This window comes from Paroedura picta, chromosome 9 (genome assembly GCF_049243985.1).
Source record: "Paroedura picta isolate Pp20150507F chromosome 9, Ppicta_v3.0, whole genome shotgun sequence".
Classification (NCBI taxonomy): domain Eukaryota; kingdom Metazoa; phylum Chordata; class Lepidosauria; order Squamata; family Gekkonidae; genus Paroedura; species Paroedura picta.
Genome location: NC_135377.1, coordinates 40129909 through 40154708, shown reverse-complemented (window position 1 = coordinate 40154708; position 24800 = coordinate 40129909). Strand labels below are relative to the sequence as shown.

Here is a 24800-nt window from a genome sequence, read left to right as displayed (position 1 = left end):
ATTGTAGGACAGCCAAAACACAAACTGATTATTACCGTGTTTTCGTATAAATTCCTTGGTGGCATAGATGCTTGTTATAAATTTTCACAACTTGTCCAATCAGGGATAGCCTTATCCATTTATCATTCTCATGAAGAACCAAATTCTTTCTAGCATAGAAAAAAGTTATCTGGGGGACATAGTATTCAGTAAGGTATCCTTTACAAATCTCTAGTGTCCAGTGGATTGGGAAACACTAGAGATTTGTAGATGATACTTCGCTAAAACTGTGTCCCCCATATAACTTTTTTCTATGTTGGCAGACACTAGACATTTGTAGAGGATACCTCCCTAGATACTCTGTCCCCCAGATAACTTTTTTTCTATGCTAAAAAAAAATGATTTTTCTTGAGAATGGTAAATGGATAAGGTTATTCCTGATTGGACAAGTTGTGGAGATTTATTATAAGCATCTATACCACTGAGGAAATTATTTGAAAATGTGGTAATAACCAGATCTCTGTAGGAAATTTAAGTATGAGAGTTTGTTTTCTTTAGAAGCAATTGGGTAGATGAGTATATCATTCTATTTCAAATTCTGATGATGTGAGCAACTTTTATTCACATTGTTGGCTACATCAGATGGTATCCATGGAACGGTCTCGTTCCCGTAAAGTTTCACTATGTTAAAACGCTGTTTGGCCAGTTATCCTACCTTAAATATAGAATGAATTCCCTTTTGTGAAGTCACTTGATCATGAGTAAAAAAAAAAAAAAAGGATTTCTTCCCTAATAAAAATTTAAAGGATGTTAACACAAAAGAATTAGTTTGCTAGGTCAGTGAAGCTATAGGCATTGTCATAATTGTCTGTTTGCTGCCTCTAGAACTGAACAGAAGGCAGTATAGAATTTCTGCACTCTAATTGGGTCAAAAGTAGTTGTCACTCATGCATATAGCTAACACAGCCACGTTTGCAAATACGTTCTGTAACCTAGCCTGTGAATGTTGAAAACAGTGCTAACTAAATCAATACCCCAGAGGAACCAAAGCACGCAAGAAGCTCTGAAGGAAATACTGAACTGCTTTCAGAAAAGGATGTCTGGCTCTGCTTACAGTCTCTTAAAGGGATGATTGGTGAGATTTGATGTATGTGTGTTTGTCTTTAAAATTTCCTTTCCAAACATCATTCCTTTCCAAACACACTAATGAGGGAGAAAATGGTTTTAAACAGTGTTGTGGTCTCATGAGAACTTTCCATTGCTGTCTATCCATACATGAATATGGGGAAGGATTTCCATGAAAGAGAACAAAATTCAGTCAAACACCACTCCCAGGTAACACTGTATCAAATACATTCATTTTTAAGAAAATCATTTATGAATAGTGCTAGAAGCAAAAATGACCAGTGCATCAGATTATTTAAAATGTCTCAGAATATTTGTTCCTGGTAGCATGTCTGTTCATCCCGTGTCTCAATCACACCCATTCAAACTGCTAAAAAACATATAATTTCCCCTAAAATCTACCTGATTGTTTCAGGTATATGACCCAAGAAAATCGTTTAATTCTACATCAGGATCCTTGTAATATGAAATAATAACCTTTTAATGCAGAAAACCTCTCTCCAGTGAGTAATTGTAATGCATGACAAAGCCTCACCGCAGCCACCAGTTGATGCTGCGAAGGGCTGGCTGGAGGCGGATGCGACTGCCCCAGTGGCCCACTGCAGTGCATGCTGCATGCATGCACAGCCCATAGCGTCAACAAGGCGGGTGGAACGCCTGTAAAGGCGCCAGGTGTGTGGGTCCTGGCCTCTTGGCCCAGCATGCCACAGGGCAGCTTGCTCTCCACAGCGGCTGTTGGCAAGGCTGTTCCCAGGCTAGGGCGCTCTGCGCTCATAGCCAGCTCTCCTGGGAACCCAGCAACCGTTTGGCCAGGCCACTCTCAGATGGAGGGTGTCAGTTGGGGATCGGGCCAGCGATGGGATTTTGTTGCAGATCCCTTGCTGAGCAGATGATCCCAGAGGGGATGGAAGGGGCCCTCTGGGAAGCCCTCACGATGGAAATTCAGGTCAGAGCCTAGAAAAGGTAACCACCAAAGGCTGTCCATAAGCATCAGTGTGTAACGCTTGGCACCCCATATTCTAATGAGTCCTTTGGCGGGGATAAGGGGACAGCACCCACAAAGTGTGGCAGTCTGGGGATGGGTGAATCAGCTCAGAAATACCTCCCTGATAGCATGAGCTGTGGGCCTCTGTACTTAGTCGATTGTACCTTTATTGGCATTATAAAAAAAGAAAAGAAAAAAAACAATACAAGAACAGGTTCATCGTGGAACAAGGTATATGGTTGATCAGGGGGGTTCACATTGCTCTACTGAGCAGCATTACCAGGGAATGTGTCAGCATAGCAGCCATTATGTCAGCTTCATGCCATGGCTTGTTGGGATAGGTGGGATTCCAGCCCATGGCTGAAATGGCTGGTCCTATCATCCAGCACCCAGGGTCTTGGCCTGGGTCACTGTGGGCTCTCATGCCCACCATTCCTCGATAGCTTCTCAATGCACTGCAGGATCTGACTTGTATGTTATGCAGGTGACCTCTTTTTGTTCAACTCTGGTTAATTCCTAGGGACATGGGGTTCTTTATTCCAGGTGATTCTGGAGGTTGGATGTTTGTAAACCTTACCATTTCTTTCAGATCTTGTGCTCTGCTTCATCTCACCCATCAAAATCTACTATCCAAAATGAAGGACTCCAGTACTAATTTGTGTCTCTTCTGACCTAATCAGTGCAGAGGCAGTTTCTTGTAACCATTAAGGTTCAGTGAGACCAAATTATCATGTAGCGGGATATGACTAAGAAACACAAAGCAGTGATGTGATAAAAGCAGATAAAAAGCAGTGATGTGAACAGGATGATCTTGATAGGTTCGAGAACAGGTCTAAACTGAATAAAATGAACTTCAATACGGACAAATGTTAAGTTCTGCATTTAGGTAGAAAAAAACATAGACACCAATATAGGATGGGGGAGACTTGTCAGCAGTAGTATGTGCAAAAAAGATCTAGGAGTCTTAGTAGACCATACATTGAACATGAGTCAACAGTGTGACTCGGTGACTAAAAATGCAAATGGGATTTTGGGCTGCATCAAAGGGAGTATCGTGTCCAGATCACGGAAGTTACCGCTTTACTCTGGTACCGCTTTACTCTGCTCTGGTTTGGCCTCGCTAGGAGTACTGTGTTCAGTTTGGGGCACACCAGTTGAAGAGGGATGTAGACAAACTGGAGCATGTCCAGAGGAGGGCAACAAAGATGGTGAGGGGTTTGGAAACCAAGGTGTATGAAGAAGAAAGGTTGGGGGAACTTGGTCTGTTTAGCCTGGAGAGGAGATGACTGAGAGGGGATTTGATAACCATCTTCAAATATTTAAAAGACTGCCATATAGAGCAGAGGTCCCCAGCCCCCAGTCCGGTGACCAATGCCAGTCCATGGATCAGTCGGTACTGGGCCGCGGCTCCTCCTCATTTTCCTCCCCGGCTGCTGCCTAGGGGGCTGCCCTGCCCCTCTTCTGCTGGCTCACCTTTGATGCTTTCCAGCGGCCGCCATGGCTGGGGCTTCCCCTCGGCGTGGCACTGCGCAGCTGCTGCTGGCAGGGCCCCCCTGAGGGCGGTGGGTAGTCAGGGGCACCGGCAGGAAAGCAAGTTAGGCAGGGGATCAGGTGGCGGCAGTGGCGGGATCCCTCAGCAAAAGACTACCCTCCCGGCCGGGCCTCAGTAAAATTGTCAAACATCGACCGGTCCCTGGTGCTAAAAAGGTTGGGGACCACTGCTATAGAGGATGGAGCAGAGTTGTTCTCTCTTGCCCTGGGGAAACAGACCAGAACCAATGGGATGAAATTAATTCAAAAGAAATTTCATCTCAAGATCCGGAAGAAGTTCCTGACAGTTTCTCAGTGGAACAGGCTTTCTTGGGAAGTGGTGGCTTCGCCATCCTTGGGGACTTTTAAACAGAGGCTGGATAGCCATCTGACAGAGAGGCTGATTCCGTGAAGATTTAAGGGAGTGTTAGGTTACAGTTGATGAGCGATAGGGTTGTGAGTGTCCTGCTTAGTGCAAGGTGTTGGACTAGATGACCCAGGAGGTCCCTTCCAACTCTATTATTCTATGATTCTATGATACATGTTGTGAAGACATGTAAAAATATATTAACGACATCAGATTTAAACTCATTCAATGATGACTGCAATTAAGAGCCTCTTGTGGCGCTGAGTGATAAGGCAGCAGACATGCTGTCTGAAGCTGTCTGCCCATGAGGCTGGGAGTTCAATCCCAGCAGCCGGCTCAAGGTTGACTCAGCCTTCCATCCTTCTGAGGTCGGTAAAATGAGTACCCAGCTTTCTGGGGGGTAAACGGTAATGACTGGGGAAGGCACTGGCAAACCACCCCATATTGAGTGTGCCATGAAAACGCTAGAGGGCGTCACCCCAAGGGTCAGACAAGACCTGGTGCTTGCACAGGGGATACCTTTACCTTTAATGATGACTGTGAGGTGGACAATTTATTGGTAGTTACAGAGTTAACATGGATTGCTTTGGGTATGATGAGGTGGCTGGGAAATGCATGCCTCATCTTGGATAGACAAAAGGCTCTATAAGAAGCTTTCAGTGTTTTTGCCTCCTTATTCAGGGTCCTTCAGTAACCTACTAAACAGTGTAATTCTAGGCAAACATTCTCCTTTCTAAGCCTGCTGGAATCAGTGTACTGGAATTGAGCAGTAGGGCAAGCCTCCTAATTCCTTTTCATCTTTAACTCTGCTAAGACCAAACTCATCAGAGTAGTCTTCTTGGCCCCCTTCTTGGCCCCCTGGTCAGAGTAGTCTTCTTGGCCCCCTTCTTGGCCCCCTTGAATGTTTTTGTTTTCTTGTTTTGCATTTCTGATCACCGAAAGAATTTCTGAGCCATGATAAAGTTTCCATAAATCAAAACACACGGCAGCAATCTTATTTCATTTCATGTAAAATCTCTTTATTATACCTGAATGTATTCGAATAACAAGAGTTGGTTCTCATATGCCACTTTTCTCTACCTGAAGGAGTCTCAAAGCGGTTTACATTCGCCTTCCCCTTTCTCCCCCCACGACAGACACCCTGTGAGGTAGGTGAGGCTGAGAGAGCCTCAATATTCCCGCTTGGCCGAACAGCTTTATCAGTGCTGGGGCGAGCCCAAGGTCATCCAGCTGGTTGCATGTGGGGGAGTGCAGAATCGAACCCAGCTCACCAGATTAGAAGTCCACACTCCTAACTACTACACCAAGCTCTTGAGTGCCATACAAACGTTGGCGCTTATATCTATACCGTTTTTGAGGGTCAAAACATTTGTATTCCATTCATCCTCTTTTCTACATAGCCTGGAGATTCTTCTTGTACTTTTCAATAATTATTTTTCAATATTGCTATTTCATCTTCCTGGCTAATCACCATAGAGATTTGCCCAGTAGACAAAGATAAGGTTGGAAATATTCATATTGAAAGTGTTCACTACCAACATGTATAAGTTAGGTTTGAATTTTCTGCACTGTACTGGATCACTGCAGGCAATAATATAGATAAGTTTTAATTTGGGAGAAGTTATTATCTCAGTTATTTGCATTGTAATGAATATAAATGTAATCTCTCTTTTTTTAGGGGCAGCTTACTGCCAGTTCATGGATATGTTGTTCCCAGGGTGTATTAGCTTGAAGAAAGTAAAATTCCAGGCAAAGCTGGAGCATGAGTACATTCATAACTTCAAACTTCTGCAAGCATCATTTAAAAGAATGAATGTGGATAAGGTAAATATAGATCATTTTACATATTCTGTTGCAGAAGTGTGAAATTATATTTCAGAGGATGCACTTTCTGATTGTATGTAACAAAGTCTACCCAGTAGAGCAAATAGGCTCTGTTGGCTATTCTGTCCAAATAATGCACTTCCTTTTATTTACAACAGAATTTTTCTGTTGCCTTCAGTGTTTTATTTCCTCTACTAGTCAGATAGCAAACATTTTAAAAGTACATGTGGTATGGTAGCATAGGGTACAGCAGGTTGCAAACACAAATATTGTGGACGTAGAAAATAGAGATTTACAATTTTATATCCTATAACCAAGCCATAGGCTCCAATTTTATATGCTAAGTTATAAAGGATGCATTTTATGCTATTCAGTCAGGATAAAAGTTGATTTGATAGGAAAGTATTGCTTATATCTCAGTTTCTCATCCCAATTCCTATTTTTTTCCTAAATTATCACAAAATTTACTTCTTTACCTTGGAAATAATTTTATCTACGTCATGAATTCTATGAATAGAATACAACTGAGTATAAAAATTCCAGATCTACATTGATGATTGAGTCATCTAGGAATATTCCTAAATTGTCAGTGTTTAATGTAACTGGACTTTCTGCCTATTATGCCCGTTATGGAGAAATAATTGGATGCAACCCTTATTTTCATAAAAGACCAATTTTAAAATAAATGTTATGATGATCTGGAAATAGTTGGAGTTTTAACATTCTAACACCTAAAATATACTATTTTGAGTGAGGCCTACAGAAGACTTACAAATATATTACCACAATTTGTCTATAATTAACATTTGAAAAATTCTCAAACAAGTCTTCCACCCCTTTAATCCAGTTATCTGACTCCATTTTTAGATGTTTGAGTCAAATATCCCTGGAAGCAGTGTTGAGGTGGCTCAAGCAGAAGCTTTGAAGCTCAGTCCTTCAAAGACAGAGGTCTTGTGGCTGGGCAGGAAGGATCCAAATGAGGAAGCATGTCTGCCCAACCTGGATGGAGTGCAACTATCAGTGGCTTACTCTGCCACGAACCTGGGTGTGATCTTGGATGCTTCTCTTTCCATGGAGGCCCAGGTCACAAGAGTAAAGCGGCTGGCCTTCTATCACCTTTGCCAAGCCAAACTACTAGCGGCTTACTTGGCCCCAGAACACCTAGCCATAATGATCCACACAGTGGTTATCTCCAGGCTAGACTTCTGCAACTCGCTCCATGCAGGCCTACCCTTAACTTTGATCTCGTAACTGTAACTAGTCCAGAATGCAGCGGTCAGGGTCCTTACAGCAACAGCATGGAGGTCCCACATCCGGCCTGTCCTCCAACAACTGGCTACCAGTCGTACTCTGGATCATGCTTAAGGTCTTGGTAATTACCTTCAAGGCCATACGTGGTCTGGACCCAATGTACCTGAAGGACCACCTCTCTGCCTACACCCCTCAAAGAGCTCTGTACTATACCATCTCCAACTAGCTAGTGATCCCTGGCCCCAAGGAAGTCTGCTTGACCTCAACCAGGGCCAGAGCCTTTTCTGTCCTGGCCCCCACCTGGTGGAATGAGCTTCCAGAGGAGATAAGGGATTTATCTTAAATTAAAACAGTTCCACAGGGGCTGCAAAAGGGAGCTCCTCCACCAGGCATTTGGTTGAGGTCAACCAAAACTAAACACCTACTGGTCCCTAAACACCCCTCCCTTGTACCCATGCGACAGATCTGACCAGCCATGGGCCTGTTAGATTGTTCACTGTTAGAATATTATTCTCTGTTTATTGTTATTACTATTATTACCTTGATTTATTATATTCAGTCAGTTTAATACATTATTCTGTTATGTTATTTGTGAACCGCCCTGAACCTTAGGGGAGGGCAGTATACAAACGTAATTAAATAAATAAAGAGTTGTCCCTATGATACTACCAGGTATATTTAGATGAGAACACAGTTAAAGAGCGATATATATTTTAAAAGGATTTGTTTGAACTAAATGATACAGATTTGAAACTCCAGAGCTCCATATAATTCCAGTTAATGTGTCATAAATTAACAATCAAACTAACTAGCCAATGATTTGCATATAGTATTACTTTTGCTCTCTAGTTATCATTTTGTTCTACATTAACTTGTGATAAGTACATTAGTACTTGGAGAGTTGTGATAAGTGTTGAAAATTGTCAGTTGTTATGTTATGATGCTGACCCATCTTGTGCTATTCAATACAGGTTATTCCAGTGGAGAAATTGGTAAAGGGGCGCTTTCAGGACAACTTGGATTTCATTCAGTGGTTTAAAAAGTTCTTTGATGCTAACTATGATGGGAAAGAATATGATCCTGTGGAGGCCCGGCAAGGCCAAGATGCTATTCCACCACCTGATCCTGGCGAACAGATCTTTAATTTGCCCAAAAAATCTCATCATGCAAACTCCCCAACAGCAGGTATTGTCTGTGGTTACACAATGTGTTTCTGTACTAAAATGGTAACTACTAATGGAATATTTACTGTAAATGTGATCAAATAATTGACATGGAATTGTGACAACTGCATCACAGTATGACAGATCATGATGAGGTTCAGTGCTGTGCAGATGTGCTAAAGCCGTTATATAATACATAAAGTGGCATAGCATTGTAGACACAATTGGCGAGTATTGTAAATCCACCTTGCTATTCTCTTTTTTGTTATGCTGTTGTCATAAATGGTTGTTACTTAAGCTTGGGAACTGAAAGTTGTTCTGCTGTGACTTTCTCAGTTGTACATTTTAGCATGCTTCACTTTGAATTACTGACTTGTTGAAGCACACATCTTTCCCCTAATGACAGGCTAGGCACAGAATTGGATTGTGGTGTTTGGTGATGGCTATTGTTGGTATAGTCACCTCGACTTCTGGTGCTATTATTGGTTCAATACTTGGTTTTCAGTTTGTGGCTCAGGTGTATATTGGCAGGATTGTTTTTCCCGTTAGATGTATTTCAGGTTGTTGTTCTTTTCCCCCATGCAAAGACAAAATGAAAGCTCCAAAGTAAAGAATTAAAAGCTATTAATCTAGGCCTTTCCAAAAAAAAAATTGACCTGCCTTTTTTCTTTTAGAAGTCCTGTGCTAGGATTCAGAGGAGTAAATCGCTTGGAATCCTTCTTAATTTAGAGGAGGTTCCCAGCAGAGTTCTTGCTGATTGGCATTCAGGGTTGGTCAGACTGTGGCTCTCCAGATGTCCATGGACTTTAATTCCCATGAGCCTCTGTCAGCATGTTGCTGTAGTCCATGGACATCTGGATAGCTACAGTATGACCACCCCTTTTAAGGAATGGGAAGAGCTTCTTTTCTATCTCTTCCATTATCCTTACAGGAAACTGCTAGCATAATCAAATTTTATAGTGACTGGAATGTTTCCAAATCTTAAGTGCTGGTCCACTAGGAGAAAGTAAATCAATATACTTTAAAGTAATATGTTGATATTTACTAAATGGAATGCAGGGATCCCATTTATTGATTTTAAAAAACCTTTTTGTCTAAATTGGTGATATAGTTGTAAATTCTATAGGGAAGCCACAAAACTAAACATTTTCTCAAATCAGCAGTATAATCCTGTTCATGTGTGTGAGCCAAGAACCATAGTGAATAAATTCTCCTGGCCTGGAGGAGAGTGATTGGTTGCAGCTGCAGTCAGCATCCTGTGTTACTCTGCAGCTTGTGGGTGGTGTTTTGCCTTTCCTTATGTATAGACATAACTGCCGGCATAACTTTCTGTCTTTGAGGGGCATCCCTTGGCTGGGGCAGCTTAGGGAGCCCACTAACTCTCATCACACCTTTAGGTCCACCCCTATGCTCACCAGCATAGCAACTCACACAGGTGTTGCTCTACTCTGATGCCATAGTGGCATGCACAGCTATCAGGGTGTTCCACTGGCACATTTTGAAGATACAGATATGCCAGCATAGTGCCTTGTCTCCTCCTCCCTCCCCGAATGATTGCACAGTAAGTGTAGTTGTCTAATTTGTTTTGGTAATTAGGGGATGTCTTAACTTATAATTATCTTGTGAGCACGAATTTCTTATACTCTTTAGGGCATCTGATAGCTTGTGCATATGTGCATGTGCACACAGACTCACAGTTGATTTGACTGTGACCTTTCACTCAGGATGTCCGTAATGTGCTGACAAAGGTAAATCCCATCTGAGTAAAGATTAAACAATAATTCCTTTCATTCAGAAGTAACTTTAAGATTAAATACAACAAACTATATACTTTCAGAAATAGAACAGGAAATGTTCCAGTTCTTTAATATTGCCATTGGTATTAATCTCATAGTTGCTTCTTATGAGAATTCTTATACATTAATACAGATATCCTTATCCATGGTTCCTTTATATATTTGTGAAACAGCCTGGGGGGGGGGGTGGAATGTGTCCGGCTGTCCAAGTTGGAATAGGGCCAATCATGGCCCAGCAAAGCTGCCTGCACCCTGATTGGCCCTGCCCCTGCAGCTCCTGCCCTCTGTCCCTGGACTCGAGCTTCTTTGCTCTCAGACTCACCTCACTGCCTGGAGCCATAGCCAAGGAGCCAGCAGCAGGTAAGGGGGGAGGGCCCTGGGCAAAGGGTCGTGGTGGAGAGCCTACTAATGAGGGCCTCTTGGCCTGCTAGGCTGGGCTTGCTAACGAGGGCCTCTTGGCCTGCTAGGCTGGGCCTGCTAATGAGGGCCTCTTGGCCTGCTAGGCTGGGCCTGCTAACGAGGGCCTCCGGGCCTGCTGACTGCCTGCTAAGGAGCTGGCCAGCCCCCACCTGCCCCACTTGATCCGGCTGTGAGCTGTGGCCCAAAGCCACCTTAAGCTGCCTGGCCAGGGGTCAGGGGAGGGGACCCTTTCAAGGCTTATTCTTAGGAACGGGCTTTGAAGCTAGTTAGAGTATAAAATATGCATTTGGTGTACCGGGTTTAAGATTAGGGCTGGATTCAGTTTTCTTGCAAACACAGCAAATTAAGAGAAGCGGGGGGGGGGGAGATGGTTTGAGGGTGCAACACTTTCCTTCTCTTAAAAGCCTCTGCATTTCTTGAAAAGCCACTTTGAATGTTGAGGCATCTTCCAGAACAAAGTGCCATGTAATACAGAAGGTAGTAGCTGGAAGGGACATTGAGCTTGCAGAAAAAGCAGTTTATAAATGGGTAAGATAAGATGGACAATTCAGCAAATTTCTCCAGGTTTGCTTCACCTTCTTACACTGTCAGTTTAAATAGAAAAGCTATCTTTGAAACATGTATCATTATAACACTTATAACACACTTCACAAAATACATGCAGAGCAGTTTATCATCTGTCAGCAAATCAAATAATAGCCCAGTAACATACTAGATGCTTGTAGTTTTTGCCTCCCTCCCTAGTGCTACAGAAAATGAAACATTGGTTCACATGTTGCGACACATGTTCATATGTCCATGTAGTTAAACCTGACTGTCTCTTAACTTCTGCAGCTTCCTGCCAATGACAATTTCTGTTGGAAAAGAATAGCAGCATATCCCTAGAGTAGTTGGCACACATTCTATAGTTACCAAGATTCCTGGCAACAGAATGCATTGGAGTGTCAAGGAAGTGCCTTCTCCCTTGTCATCCTTCTGCTAGATCTTTTTGACTCCCAAGCAGGCAGGGTTTTGATAAACTCTCTGGCAGCCCACATGTAAGGGAGAAACACAACAGCCATTCACAACAGCTGTAATTGGTGATAACAGGATGTCCCTGCCTTTTCTTAATTAACGCCTTTTTTGTGAGATGAAACCAATGTTTGAGGCCTTAATGAATAGGCATAATGACTGAATGAGAGCAGTGTCCTGTCATTTTATTGTCATGCACATGCATTTATGAGCATCTATCTCTTATCTTAGAGAATTTAACGCCTAAGAGTTGTTTTCTTAGTGCACATTAAAGAACTTCAAAATGGCACCCCCCAACATGTCACTAAAAGGCAAAACAACCTGGTATTTTAAAATAAGGATTGTATTATTGAATACGGATAGTTGGAATGTGTGATTATATGCTACTCTTTCCCCTATTCTAATCAATGTAGGTTCCATTGTTGTGCAGTAGTAGAAGTGTTGGACCAGTACTAGGAGACCCAGATTCACAACTCTACCCACCCGGAAGCCCGCTGGGTGACATTGGGCAACTCACTCTTTCTCAGACTAGCTTGCTTCACATGGGTCATTGTAAGAATAAAATGGGGGAAAGGAGCATGATGGATGTCACCCTGAGATCCTTGGACCAGATAATTAAATTATTTATGCTAATAATTAGTGAATAATGTAGTCCTGACCTGTTTCTTCTGCTGATGTGTAAGGCAAGGGAATCTACAACTGTGATATCAAAGCAATCTGCAGTATCCATGTAATGCCTTGAATGTCAGTCTACAGTAGTAGTCTTTATCATTGAGCAGATTATTCTGTGAGTATTCCACAGAACTGAACATCCTTCATACTTCTGCTTTTACTTAAAAAGACAGCAGTGCAATTAGCCAGTTTGACTTTCAGTGTAACAAAGGTCCATCAATTGACATTAAAAAGACACAGCCTCTCCTGAATTGTTTTACAAGTTTCTAATGGTTAGTGCTGCAGCAATAGATTTACGAGAATACAAACAACATGGGTACTGTAAATTTTTGGAGCTCACTTTTCTCAGGGAAAGGACACACAATTTTCTACAAAGCAGCAGAACTTCCCTAGGAAAAGCTAATAATCCTTTGCTTCACAATTGAAGCCTGTCAATTGCTGACCACTGGCCAAGGGAGGAGCTGTGCTAGGCCCTGTGCTGCAGCTTTCCTCCTCTCAGTAGTAGTTGCCATTCTAAAGCAATCAGTATTTTCCTGTTTGCACCTCAAAATCGATTGCTGAAATGAGGACCCCCTAGTTCTGGTATGGAAGGGTACTGTAATTTTTTTACCAAAAAGAAGGTGGGGGCATGGGAGAAAACATATTTCCCGCTGAATTCTCTTGTTATACCTACATTAAGAATATGAACTGTGTCATTCATAACTAATCATAAAATTTTACTGTTTGGATTACTTATGACATTTGCATGATAAGCAAAATTGCAAATATATCCAGTGTTAAAGAAAGAGAGCTGTAAACAATTGTACCCTGTGCTACCTTAACCAATTGGTTTTTACCATTGAAGAGAGGAAAAAATTGAACATAGAAATACACACAGTTTGTAGTAAATAACAGAATGTGCTTTTGACAGAAACAGTTTCTCAGGGTCACAACAGAACTAACAGCATATTTGCATATTAGGTTAATTTTACAATTGAAAACATCAAACCATTCAGTAGTTTATTATCATGTATATGATTATAGCATATTGATTGTGGACAAAGCTTGTCACATTTAAACAGTAGGTAGATCCCTGAAAAGATTGTATATTTACACAGAAATCTTATATTCTAATAGTGAAGTCGGCCAGTCTTTGGATTCTTAAATCTTATGACTGGAACTGTGAATGAGCAAGATAGGTCTTTCTACAAAACTGAAAAAGGACCCAGGTTTGCAGAAAAAAACTTATTCCCTCAGTGGCTGTTGCTAGGCAACCACAGTATTCCATGCTGGGCTTTTGTGAAAGAAATGGCAAAGGGAGGGAGAAGGCCCTTCCCAGGCCTATTTGGGCTTTTGAGGGAGGATTCAGATCCAGGTCAAGTTGCCAGGGCTGATTCTGCACTTACTTTGATCCTGCTGAACTCAGGTCTTCCTCTACTCCCCCCTCCCCAAATTGAAACAGAAAGTGTTCTGCACTCAGTTGGGGAAGCTCAGAGTGGGGAGGAGAGCCAAGCACAGCAGGAGTCTTCTTGAATGGGAGGGGGGAGAGAATTGGAGACAGCAGAGGAGGGGGAATGAATCCAAGAGGCAAATATCTGCTGAGAGAAGTTGGGGCTTCTGGAGCACAATCATTTTAAGACAAGCCTTGCAACCAGGAACCAGGAAGTCTTTGAACTGACGCCCAGGCTAATCAGGGAAGACTGCTTTGCTACAGCATTGAAGGCATAAGGCAGGAAGTTAATTTCGCAAAGAGATCTGCACATTTACTGATGCCGATTTTTAAAATATTAAGGGTTATATCCACTTCTGGATATCATGGGGAAAAGGTAGGGCCACCCTGGATCAATCATGCATGTTGCAATGGGAAAATTTAAAGCGTCCAAAATCAAAGTGGAAATCAAATTCAGTGTAGACAGCAGGGATTTATTCGAACTGGCAGTGGGTAAAAAGCCCCATGTAGATTACACCCAGATCTAGTTTGGGAAATTCCTGGAGATTTTGTGGTAGTCTGAGGAGTGCTGAGTGTGGGGAGGTGAGAGGCCTCATCATGTTATAATGCCAGTGTCTATCATCAAAAACAGTCATTTTCTTTAGGGGGACAGATCTTTGTTGTTTGGAATTCAGTTGTTATTCTGAGGTATCTTCAAGTCCCACCTGAAGATAGAAATCTCAGCTAGGCCTGGCAGCTTGCTATTGTTCAATGAAGGCCAGTGTACTGTCATGGTTAGAGCTTCAGAGTAAGGTCTGCAAGATGCAGATTCTCATCTTGCTGTGGAATCTGACTTTTAGCCTAAATTGCTTCTGAGGCAAAAGCACCCTGCTTCCACCTAAGGATGAATGTGAATATTAATAAATCTATTCTAGCTTTGTAAAGGTATCCCCTGTGCAAGCACCGAGTCATGTCTGACCCTTGGGGTGACGCCCTCTAGCGTTTTCATGGCAGACTCAATACGGGGTGGTTTGCCAGTGCCTTCCCCAGTCATGACCGTTTACCCCCCAGCAAGCTGGGTACTCATTTTACCGACCTCGGAAGGATAGAAGGCTGAGTCAACCTTGAGCCGGCTGTTGGGATCGAACTCCCAACCTCATGGGCAAAGCTTTCAGACGGATGCCTTACCACTCTGCGCCACAAGAGGCTCTAGCTTTGTAGGTGACCATAATTAGTTCATCTTGTTCACAAGCTCTAATCTTTTTCAAGGCCATAGCCAAGGATGTAGTAATTAGTGTTTCTGTTTGTTTGTTTTTAAAACCAGCTGTTTATAAGGTAGGAAAGGGGAGCATAACAATTCTAGAGAGTTCCCCTGAATTTGACCCCTAATTGGATTTGGAGTATCACCTGATGCTAGAGGATCAAAAAGTATAATCAGTCTAGAGATTAAGGGGGGAAAGGCTGACTTGTTCATTGTGTATAACAGAGGCATGGACTATGCTGGATCTTAGGAGAATGTCTGAGCCTCTAGGTTTCAACCCTGGAATTCTGTTTTATTGTTTTAAACTACTTAATTCAATAGATTGTATTGCCCAACAGTAATCCTTTTGTTGTTGCTGTTGTCTAATGAACCTTTTCCTACTTTTTAAAAAAGAACTGGTTTCTTGTGTTCACATAGCTTGAAGGACCCACAGGTCTGAACTCTATAGGCCTGTCAGAGGGGCAGAGGCTTGGTCTGGGTCTTGACACTATCTCAGAGGGTTGTATGGATACAATCCAAAGTGTATCCATACACATTTGCCAGCCTTTTGGTTGAGACCAGTGCCAGGGGCCTCCCTCAACCCGGCCCTCCTGTTAAGCAACTCTGAGTAGGGTCGCGCACTCCAGCATGCTCTGGCCACTTTGGCGAGCACCAAAGCCCAAGGTGGCCAGCACTGCAGGGTGGAGAGGACATCACCACCGGCATCACCCCTGCCCTCCGCTCTGTAGCACTGGCCGCTTCGGGCTTTGGTGTGCACCGAAGCGTGCAACCCTAACCCTGAGACTCCATACCCCCCAAGCTAAAGCTACTGCCCAGCTGTTGTCACCCCTTCTGACGTGATCTATTGCAATCTATTACCCTGTGTGCAAAGTCCTTGAATTTTGATTGATCTCCACCTGTTCATGTTTGTTATGCCTTCTGTTCATATTGTTATACATGTTTTAAACCACCCCAAGACATCATAGTGAGGGATAGTATATAAATTGAATGAATGAATGAATGAATGAGAGAGAGAGAGAGAGAGAGAGAGAGAGAGAGAGAGAGAGAGAGAGAGAGAGAGAGAGAGAGAGAGAGAGAGAGAGAGAGAGAGAGAGAGAGAGAGAGATGCTTTGGTCTCTACTGTGGAGAAATACTAGTTTTCCTAAGTAGAGACTGTAGCTGAGAGAAGTGACAGAAAGCTGAAGACAGAAGGTAGGTTGGTTGTTGGGTGGGACGTAGTATTCTCAACTCCAAGTTGTGGCAGGCGATAGCTAGATCCCAGTCCCCACCCCCACACTCCAAAGCCCTGAAACAGCCCAGTGGCCTGCTTGATGGGGCCAAGCCTGAGGTCAAGGTAGGCCCCCCTCTCCCTCCAACCCAAAATGGGTGAGATAAAGAAGTAGAGGGTCAAAGGAGAAAAACATTTTTTTCCAATGCCCCAACTACCAATGCCATCTAGAGCAAATTGTTTTTCACAATTACTAGCAGGAAGGAATAAGTGTCAGTAGATCTACACCTTAGAAAGTGAGGAGCTGTGAAGCTGTAGATGTACAGTGAACTTCAACCTCGCAGTTTCCTCCAAACAAGCTTGACTGTTAACCCCCGAGTGAGCAGAAGCCAGCAGGAAATTACTTTCAGTATCTTAATCTAATGCTAAACATGTAGATCCCCGTGAAGCTTAGCATCTGTTTCCTTTTTCTGGAAATGGAGAATTTATATCTATCTTAAGTATCCTTTATTTGTCTTAAGAATTAAGTTGTTATGGGCAAGCGTTGGCCAGAATAGAATAAATTCTCACAGTTTCATGAAATACCATAAGAGAATCTCTAATGCTGTAAGAGCTATGCTGTAGCTAGTGAGTCATTGCAGGTCAGGGATAATGCAGCTTGGAAATTGTAGCATAAATAGTTCTTTAGAATTAATCTCTTGGCTACTCTAATGATGTCTTGTTTCTAGCTTGAAAGGTAGAGCAGTTTTGCTATAGAGAGATGGTGACCCTATAGATAATTCTGATTCAGAACACTCAGACTGCTTCACATGATGCATTTTGTATTCAGAAGCAGATTCTTGGACACAAATGCAAAATATTCTGTCAAATTGGGAATGTTGCCCAGATTATTACCTCATTGCTTTTCCTTTCAAACACATGTGAACAATGGTTGGGAAAGGAGCCAGCTTTTTCCTCACATGTTGTTTGAAGGGCAAAGCCAGAATATATGCACATAGGCCGTCACCATAACTATGCCTCCTAACAGAGTTTGGTACTCAGGAATTCAGTTTCAGGCATAAAATTATTAATTAACCCTCTGTTTGCCTTGGAATGCTTGAGGTGTCTTTCACTACTTGTCTTTTTTCCTCATAGAATAAGGCCAGCTTTGCACATTTTCAGAGTTACTTGCAGAGGATACATGAGTGATTTCTTCACTTATGATATAATATACAAAGAGGGAAGTTGCTTGCTCCTCTGCATCGTTAAATGCATGGATTCCTTACATAGTACAGGGTGTGCAATTCACCCTAGAGGAGATGCATTCCTTTTTCCTTAAAAAAAAGAAGCACAAATCATAGTTTGCCACTTGGGATTACAACAACATACTGTTTTGCTGTGAAGCAAAGGGAATGGGAATGTGCAAGGGAGAAAGGAATCATGAAAGTTCAAGTGTTATCTCATGTTCAACCCAAACAGTGCTGTGAACAGAGTGAATATGTAGGTCACTACTGCATCTTGGGCTAGAATTTCTGTGCATTTTATGAAGTCTTAAATATATCCAACTGTTAGAAGGAACTATTCAAAGCAAAATGTTCAGGCTTCCAGTGAAATTGTATGCTTCTTCTCCTTTTATTGTACAGTGCCTTCTGTAAGCTGCATGTTACTGTTAATATGAACTGATAGGATGTTTTAAATTCGATTTTCAAGGGTGATAAACTGTGTTCAGGTAGTGGATGGAAATTATTATTAGATATTCAATCAGTGGTCCTTTGGAGGGCGCATGGGCATCTCAAGACAATGCTGAATGATTGCTTTGCTATAATGCAGACTTGAAAGTGTTAAAGTTTGAGAGTTTTTGTGCTCTGTGCTGGCTACAGATAATGAGAAAGCAACCTGCCAGTTTGAACTGAGTTGTTCTTGATGCACGTTGTTTTACTGTAGGCTATGCAGCTGCCTCCTTGGCATAAAGGTTTCCAGTTCAACTAACTGGGCCATGAGTTTTTGAAAGACTCCCTCCCTTGTCATTTGGCCTACTGTATTTAAGAAAACTGAGCCATAGGTATTTTAGTAGGTTTCTCCCCCCAAGTTGCAATTTTCTATGTCAAATACAAATGCAAATGATCATAAATGTTTTAGTGTTAATTATACCCAGGTATATATTAGTGTGAAATGTAAGTGCTAAAACTTCCCCAGCCCCAGCTGGTCGAACCTAATGAAGGCTCAAGCACTCAGCTGCCATAGAACCCACCCCATCATTTATAGAAATTAATTTATTAAGGCTTTAAAAAAGGGGATCCTGTGTTACAGTGAAAGGTATAGAATTGCAGAATGGGCTTCAAAATCTGTTAGGCAAACTGTGAAAGGAGATTCTGCTGGGATTTCGTTAATGAAAATATTCTTTTAGAGCATCCATTTTAATTGCTTTGAGACTTGTATAATGTGTTTGATAGCTGCTATATCAGGTTTACATATACTGAAAGAGTGTGCAACTGCTCTGTAATAATGTCAAAAACAGAGGAAGACATGACTCTCAGTAAGCATTGAGTTAGAGGCAGCTAGCAAAAGAGACTGTTGATTGATTGGTTGGTTGGTTGGTTGGTTGGTTGGTTGGTTGGTTGGTTGGTTGGTTGGTTGGTTGGTTGGTTGGTTGATAATTTGTCTGCTTGAAGACAGGTTTTCTGGACAGAGAAAATGCAATCGATTTACAGTGTGATCCAAAGCAGAGCTGTACCTTCTAAGCCCATTGAAGTCAACTCTGTTTAGGACTGCAGTGTTTGACGACTTTTGGATTTTAAAAAATATATGAAATTCTGTTATTCATACTGAGGAAGTTAAGCAGTAAAATGAGTAGGCTTAAAGACGAAGGATTTTCTCTAAATGGCCAAGTTCTTTGTCTGGAAGAGTATAGTAAGTGGTAATGACTTGGGGATCAATTATTGCAGTGATGGATGATGCGTCTTGCAGAATTTCTCTTTCAATGTGCTTATTCTCCTGCCCTAATTGAAGCTACTTTTTATCAATTGTATTATTACTATTGTATACATTAATACAAAGAAGAGAAAAGAAGCAAAGTGTGTTTATAGATATAAAGTGTTCTTTATTAATACAAAGAAAAAAGCAAAGTGTGTTCATTAAAAGCGAGGGGGTGTGTTCTGTCTCTTTAGTTCCAATGCATAATAAAAATTAAAATAAAAAAGAATAAAAATTGCCCAGCTTTCAGAAAACTTATCTGTATGTTGTAAAGTATGTGTTGCACCTTATGGGTAGTATGTTAATTTGGTTAATAAGGCCATATTTTAAATATGATTAAATTAATCTCTTTATAGTTGGGAGTTCTGTTCTCCCCCCCTCCCAGCATTCTACAATAACTATCTTAGCAGCTGTAATCAGAGTTCATCATAAATACCTGCAGAAGCTACCAGTCCTTTTAAATATCCTAACAGGATTAGTGGTATATTGCTTCATAACATGTTATTAATGAACCAAATCACATTTTGCAAGTATAAGTTAAGTATATTACCAAATTCGCCTGGCCTAACCACATTTTCAACAAGCATCTCATACGTTTTTGTATATAATCGCTAATTTATGAGATTTGATATTATTGCAAAAATATTTTACCAAAATTTTCTTTGAAACTCGTCAAGATTAATTTCAAGATGACATTTTTCCATATTCATTTTCATTCCTGTAAACGTAAACCAATTAATAAATCATGCTCCCATTTCTTAAAGCAGCTTAAATATCTAAATATAACAAGCAATGAGCAAATCTAAGTTGTGATTCCACTAGATAGATTATTATCACCTTTGTGTCTGTCTGGAATGCCTATTCAGTAATGGCTGCTTCTATAATTGGAAGATGCTTAATGTTTTGTGATTGGTCACAGGATTCCATGGCAGCCAATTTGTGCCCATTACAGCCATTTTCTTTCAGTGCCCACATTCCATTGAAGATAGAGGAAGACATGACTCTCAGTAAGCATTGAGTTAGAGGCAGCTACCAAAAAAGACTGTTGAGCAAAAGAAAATTCCAATGGGCTCAGTGAGAATGGAGAGCCCTGACCTAAATTTTCTATTTGTTTCTTCACAAATTTAGGAAGGTGAAGTGGTGGTGACCTATGCAAAATTAGATCAAAATAATTTAAATGGATACCACAGTCCTGTTTATTTGCATTTCAAAATTAATCCCGTGTCCAGGTTTAGGGACTCCCTAGTGATTTCCAGAATGTCGGAACCTCCTTGGTCAATGCTACCACTCCAAAAGCTTCTCTCAACCTTGTAGTATGGAGGCTTTATGGTGATGATTTTCATTCACATTTACATTAATGAATTGTGCTAATAAGGGTGTCTTGAATCTGGAAACACAAGATGAATACATTTGGTTTGTTTGGTGTGTATGGGGTTGCTAGAAGGTATTGCTGCATTTTGTTAATTTAAAGGGAGTTCTTTGTTTTTCAGTAGCTCAGATGTTTGTTTATTATACATAACCATAGGTTATGATTGCTTTTCTCATATTTACACATGGCACTTAGGGTGATTTTCTGTGATTATTTTATATCTGTCTGCTCTAAAACAAAATGTCTTGCTGAATCATCTGTACAGGCAGAAATAAATGTTTCATCAAAAAGCCAAATATTGTGTACAACAACTTATTGTATATTTTAGGTGCTGCCAAATCCAGTCCAGCTTCAAAACCAGGATCTACCCCATCTCGTCCATCATCAGCAAAAAAGACACCACCTGGCAGCTCAACCTCCAAATCTGATAAAGATTTGGAGACACAAGTTATACAGCTCAGTGAACAGGTAACATACTTTAGAAATGAACACATTTTGGAGTGATTCAGTAAAGATGCAAAGCAAGGATTTATGGTAAAGAAATTTTCCAGATAGCCTGGTAGTTACTGCATCAGTGTTAAATGCCTGCTAAATTTGCCAAACGTAGCACAGTTGTCCTACTCAAGCCAGATTGCCATAGAACAGTAAGCCCATGTCACTGCTGGTACCAACTCCTGGATTTTAAAAAAGCTCTTGTGATTCAGTAGATGGTGATGTTGCCTCCCTCCCTCTCCTTTTCATGCCATGGCACAGTTAACCAAGGACATATGAGCATGCGCATAATAGTGCCATAGTTACAAGATAACCAGAGCTAAAAAAGTGGTGCCCAAGTATAAGGATTTTAGCTGTGCTGTATAAACCCATGAACTTTTCTGCCTATGTAGCAGTCCCTAATAATACATCAACTGTGCTAACAATAAGACATAGACACTGCTATATAAATGCTATATTTTAAGCTGTGTTTTTTTCAGTCTTAAGCTGTGTTTCCAAGTTCCTTTCTCCCATACCATTTCACCCCTGAGGTTGATAGAAGATATATGGATAGGGAAATATATCATTCATTATTCTGTGTGATAAAATAATATTCAAGAGCCCCCCCCCCCAAAAAAACTGTTCATTATTTCCACTAGAAAAACTATTCAGGGGGGAAATATGTGTCTCCCCATTCCCTATTTTTATAGTATATTTCTAGGCTTTGGCAATTCTAGTTTGAGTGTAGTGATAATATGGCAAAGGTCCCCAGCCTTTTTGAGCCTGAGGGAACATTTGGAATTCTGACACAGCATGATGAGCTCAGACACAAAATGTCTGCTGCAAGAGGTGGAACTAGCCACAGAATTGCTGCCTCAGTGAAGATCTTTGTGATATGGGGGTAGCTGCTGCCAAAGTAACACTTAAAAATTTTTTGCACAGCCAGTCAGCTCTCCAGTGACCCAGTGAGCCCTATCTGGCTCTGTCCAGTTTCTAAAAACACTTTGCAGGCACCAGGAAAAGTATCAGCAGATACCTTTGCGCACATGGGCACCATGCTGGGGACCCCTGTTATAGGGAGGCATGAACACTTATTCTGAATGACAGTGTAATATTTCACATTGTTTTGAAATCATATGAACATTCAGTCTTCTTATCAGTTGTCAAAGGAATTATTCAGTGATTAAGTGTGCTAAAGAAGTGTCTTTTTACAGGTACATTCATTAAAAGTTGCACTTGAAGGTGTAGAGAAGGAAAGGGATTTCTATTTTGGCAAATTAAGGGAGATTGAGCTTCTCTGTCAAGAACATGGGCAGGAAAATAATGACCTTGTCCAGCGGCTAATGGAAGTTCTCTACGCTTCAGAAGAACATGTGAGTCTGAGATCATCGTCTGCTTTTCAGTCACACAAATGTGCATTGCATGTTTTAAACTGATATAGGCCTGATTTCATTCACAGCAGCTATGGTATCTTAGCACTTATAGGAGGGCAGCCAGTGTTATATTGAGTGGATTTGGGGATTTCCAGGTAACCACAGAAGATATTTTATAGCTTTGGAGGAAAAATCTAGTATACCTTTTCAGTAATATATTTTGTTGTTTAAGCTTTGCTGAGCAAGTAAGTTCCTAGTTCATGTTTGTTGCCATTTATTTGGGATTTATTCTGTGATCATAGCCCAGAGATGCAGTTTGCTGCTTGCCTTTGGGATGGATAATATTCAATGAGTAGCTAGGGGGCCAAATACTACACCTTCCCCTCTTGTCCTCCAATGGCTTCCTACTTACCCAGTACTCCATCATCCTATCAATTATTTCTCCTTTTGTCTAGAAAGAACAATGCATGGATATTCTAGGTTCTTGTCCTATTATGTCTGGGACAAACTTGGAGAAAGTCCCTCCCATTCAGATGAATGAAACCTGTGACATTAAAGGAACTGAGTGTATTGACTTCCTGAACCCTTGCTGTTATCATTCTCAGTCCCTGTGTGATTGTGTAATTTGTGGGGTTTATCACAGTTGTATCTACTGGTATGAAAGGTCTGAGGCAAAGCCACAATAACTTGTCAGAAACCTGGGGAAAGATAATAATGGCAGTAAAAGGAAGCAGTGGCCATTTGTTGTGGCGCATTTCTCCAGAGCATTCCAAATGTGTTACAGTAGATATACTTGTGCAAATCTAGTTGTTTCAAAATATGCTCTGCAGCAACTTCAGAAAGTCTAATATGCTTTCTTATAGATTATTCTGAAACTGAGTTTCATATAAACTAATTTAATTCTGAACTTTAAAAAAAGGTAACTAATGGATAAGAGGATTTTTGAACTGACTAGTCAAATTCAAATAGGCTAAATGGAATGCTGGAGTGTGAAAAATGAAGGGAGTTTTAACTGTCAACAAATAATGGACAAAGGGGACAGCTGGATTTTGTAGGAAGAAGGGATAAGAGGTATTTCGGAGTCCAGGAGAGACTGTATTGATTGATTTTTACAGGCGGGGATTGAGTGCTGTTCCTAGATTAAATAGTGGACTTGTTCAAGCTGTTTAGGTATTGTATTTATGGCAGAACTGCTGAAAGGACAAACATTGTAACTTCTAAGTATAGCACTCCTCCCAGCTCTGGTAATTGTATCAGCTGGAGGCTGGAGTGGTAAAGAATTATGAGCCACTTTTACCAAGTAAATAAACTTACCTGTTGTTATATGACTCCTGTGTTATCCTCAGCCCACACCCCTCACTATACACTCTGTAGGATCCACAACAAAGGGATCTGGATATGGAAGTGGCGTCCTGTCTGGTACAGGAATGAGTAATCCTGTGCATTTGTCAGAGTAGACATTCCAAGCAACATAGATCCACTTTACCTCACGCACCTAAAGCTGACATTAGACTGTATAAAATGTATTTATTTATTATTTTTTCATTTCTATACCGCTGCTCTCAGTTGACTCGTGGCAGTTTGAAATAAAATGATAAAAACACAGTTAAACCCCTAGAAACACCCCTTAATGCAATTAACAAGATGGCAGTTGATAGCAATTCTTAAAAAACTCCACCCCCACCCCCATTCAGCATATGGGTCAAAAATCCCTTCCCTGGGAGCGATGGCTCTGACCTGACACACACATTGGAGATCCACCAATAGTAACTTTGGTACCCTGTATTGGCCTCAATCATACATCTGGTGGAAGAGCTCCGTCTTATAGTCCCCATGGAAAGCTGAAAATTCTGACAGGGAGCTTATTCCACCAGGGCCAAAAAGGCCCTGGCCCTGCTTGAGGCCAGACGGATATCCAGGGGGGGACAACCAGTAGATTCATATCCACAGAGCAAAAAGCCCTGCAGGGGGGGGGCATAGACAGATAAACGGTCCTGCAGATAAGCAGGACCCAAGCTGCATAGAGCCTTAAAGGTTAAAACCAATACCTTGAACTTGACCGAGAAGCTGACTGGTAACCAGTACGGATGTCGTAGCACCGGCTGGATGTGGGCACAACTCTCCAGCCTGAGGGACTTGTCTTTGGAAAAGTGGTATAAAATAAGAGAAAGGTCTGAATCAGGGGCTGTGACAATAACTTTTGGGGAAAAGGACCATATTTATATTTTGTCTTAACTTAAAATGTTGTATCACAGAAAAAACAATATTACATGTTTTGATTTAAGAGTTATACAGGATCTTTCATGAAATTGTGTGAAACTATAATTTGATAGTAAGGGCTGCATTCAAGACAGAGCTGTTCCATCAGGCCTATGGTTAAGGCAGGAATGGTCCATCATAACTGCTGGCCCCCTTAACCAAGAACCCACTCAATCAGAACGCCACTGGAATAACACGTGGCCCCTTTTCCATCCCTGAACTGAAATGAAGTAGCAGCTAATGTTTATGTTTATGTATTTTAATGATTTTAACAATGTATTAATCATAATGCATTTATGTGGTTTTAACCTTGTAAGCTGCCTTGAGCCTTTGGGGAAGAGTGGCATAAAAGTAGGAAAAAATGCTTTGTATCTGTG

General features: G+C 41.3%; 1 protein-coding gene across 5 annotated transcripts in view; it reads left to right on the top strand.

Moving 5' to 3' along the window:
- MAPRE2 (microtubule associated protein RP/EB family member 2) overlaps positions 1 to 24800 on the top strand; it is a 120827-nt gene that overhangs the window by 86485 nt on the left and 9542 nt on the right. For all 5 annotated transcript variants that reach the window (XM_077352460.1, XM_077352459.1, XM_077352461.1 and 2 more), the window contains 4 exons: positions 5665 to 5810; positions 8033 to 8246; positions 20649 to 20788; positions 22006 to 22164. In XM_077352460.1, the coding sequence (XP_077208575.1) occupies positions 5665 to 5810; positions 8033 to 8246; positions 20649 to 20788; positions 22006 to 22164 (659 nt within the window). The remainder of the gene's footprint in view (positions 1 to 5664; positions 5811 to 8032; positions 8247 to 20648; positions 20789 to 22005; positions 22165 to 24800) is intronic.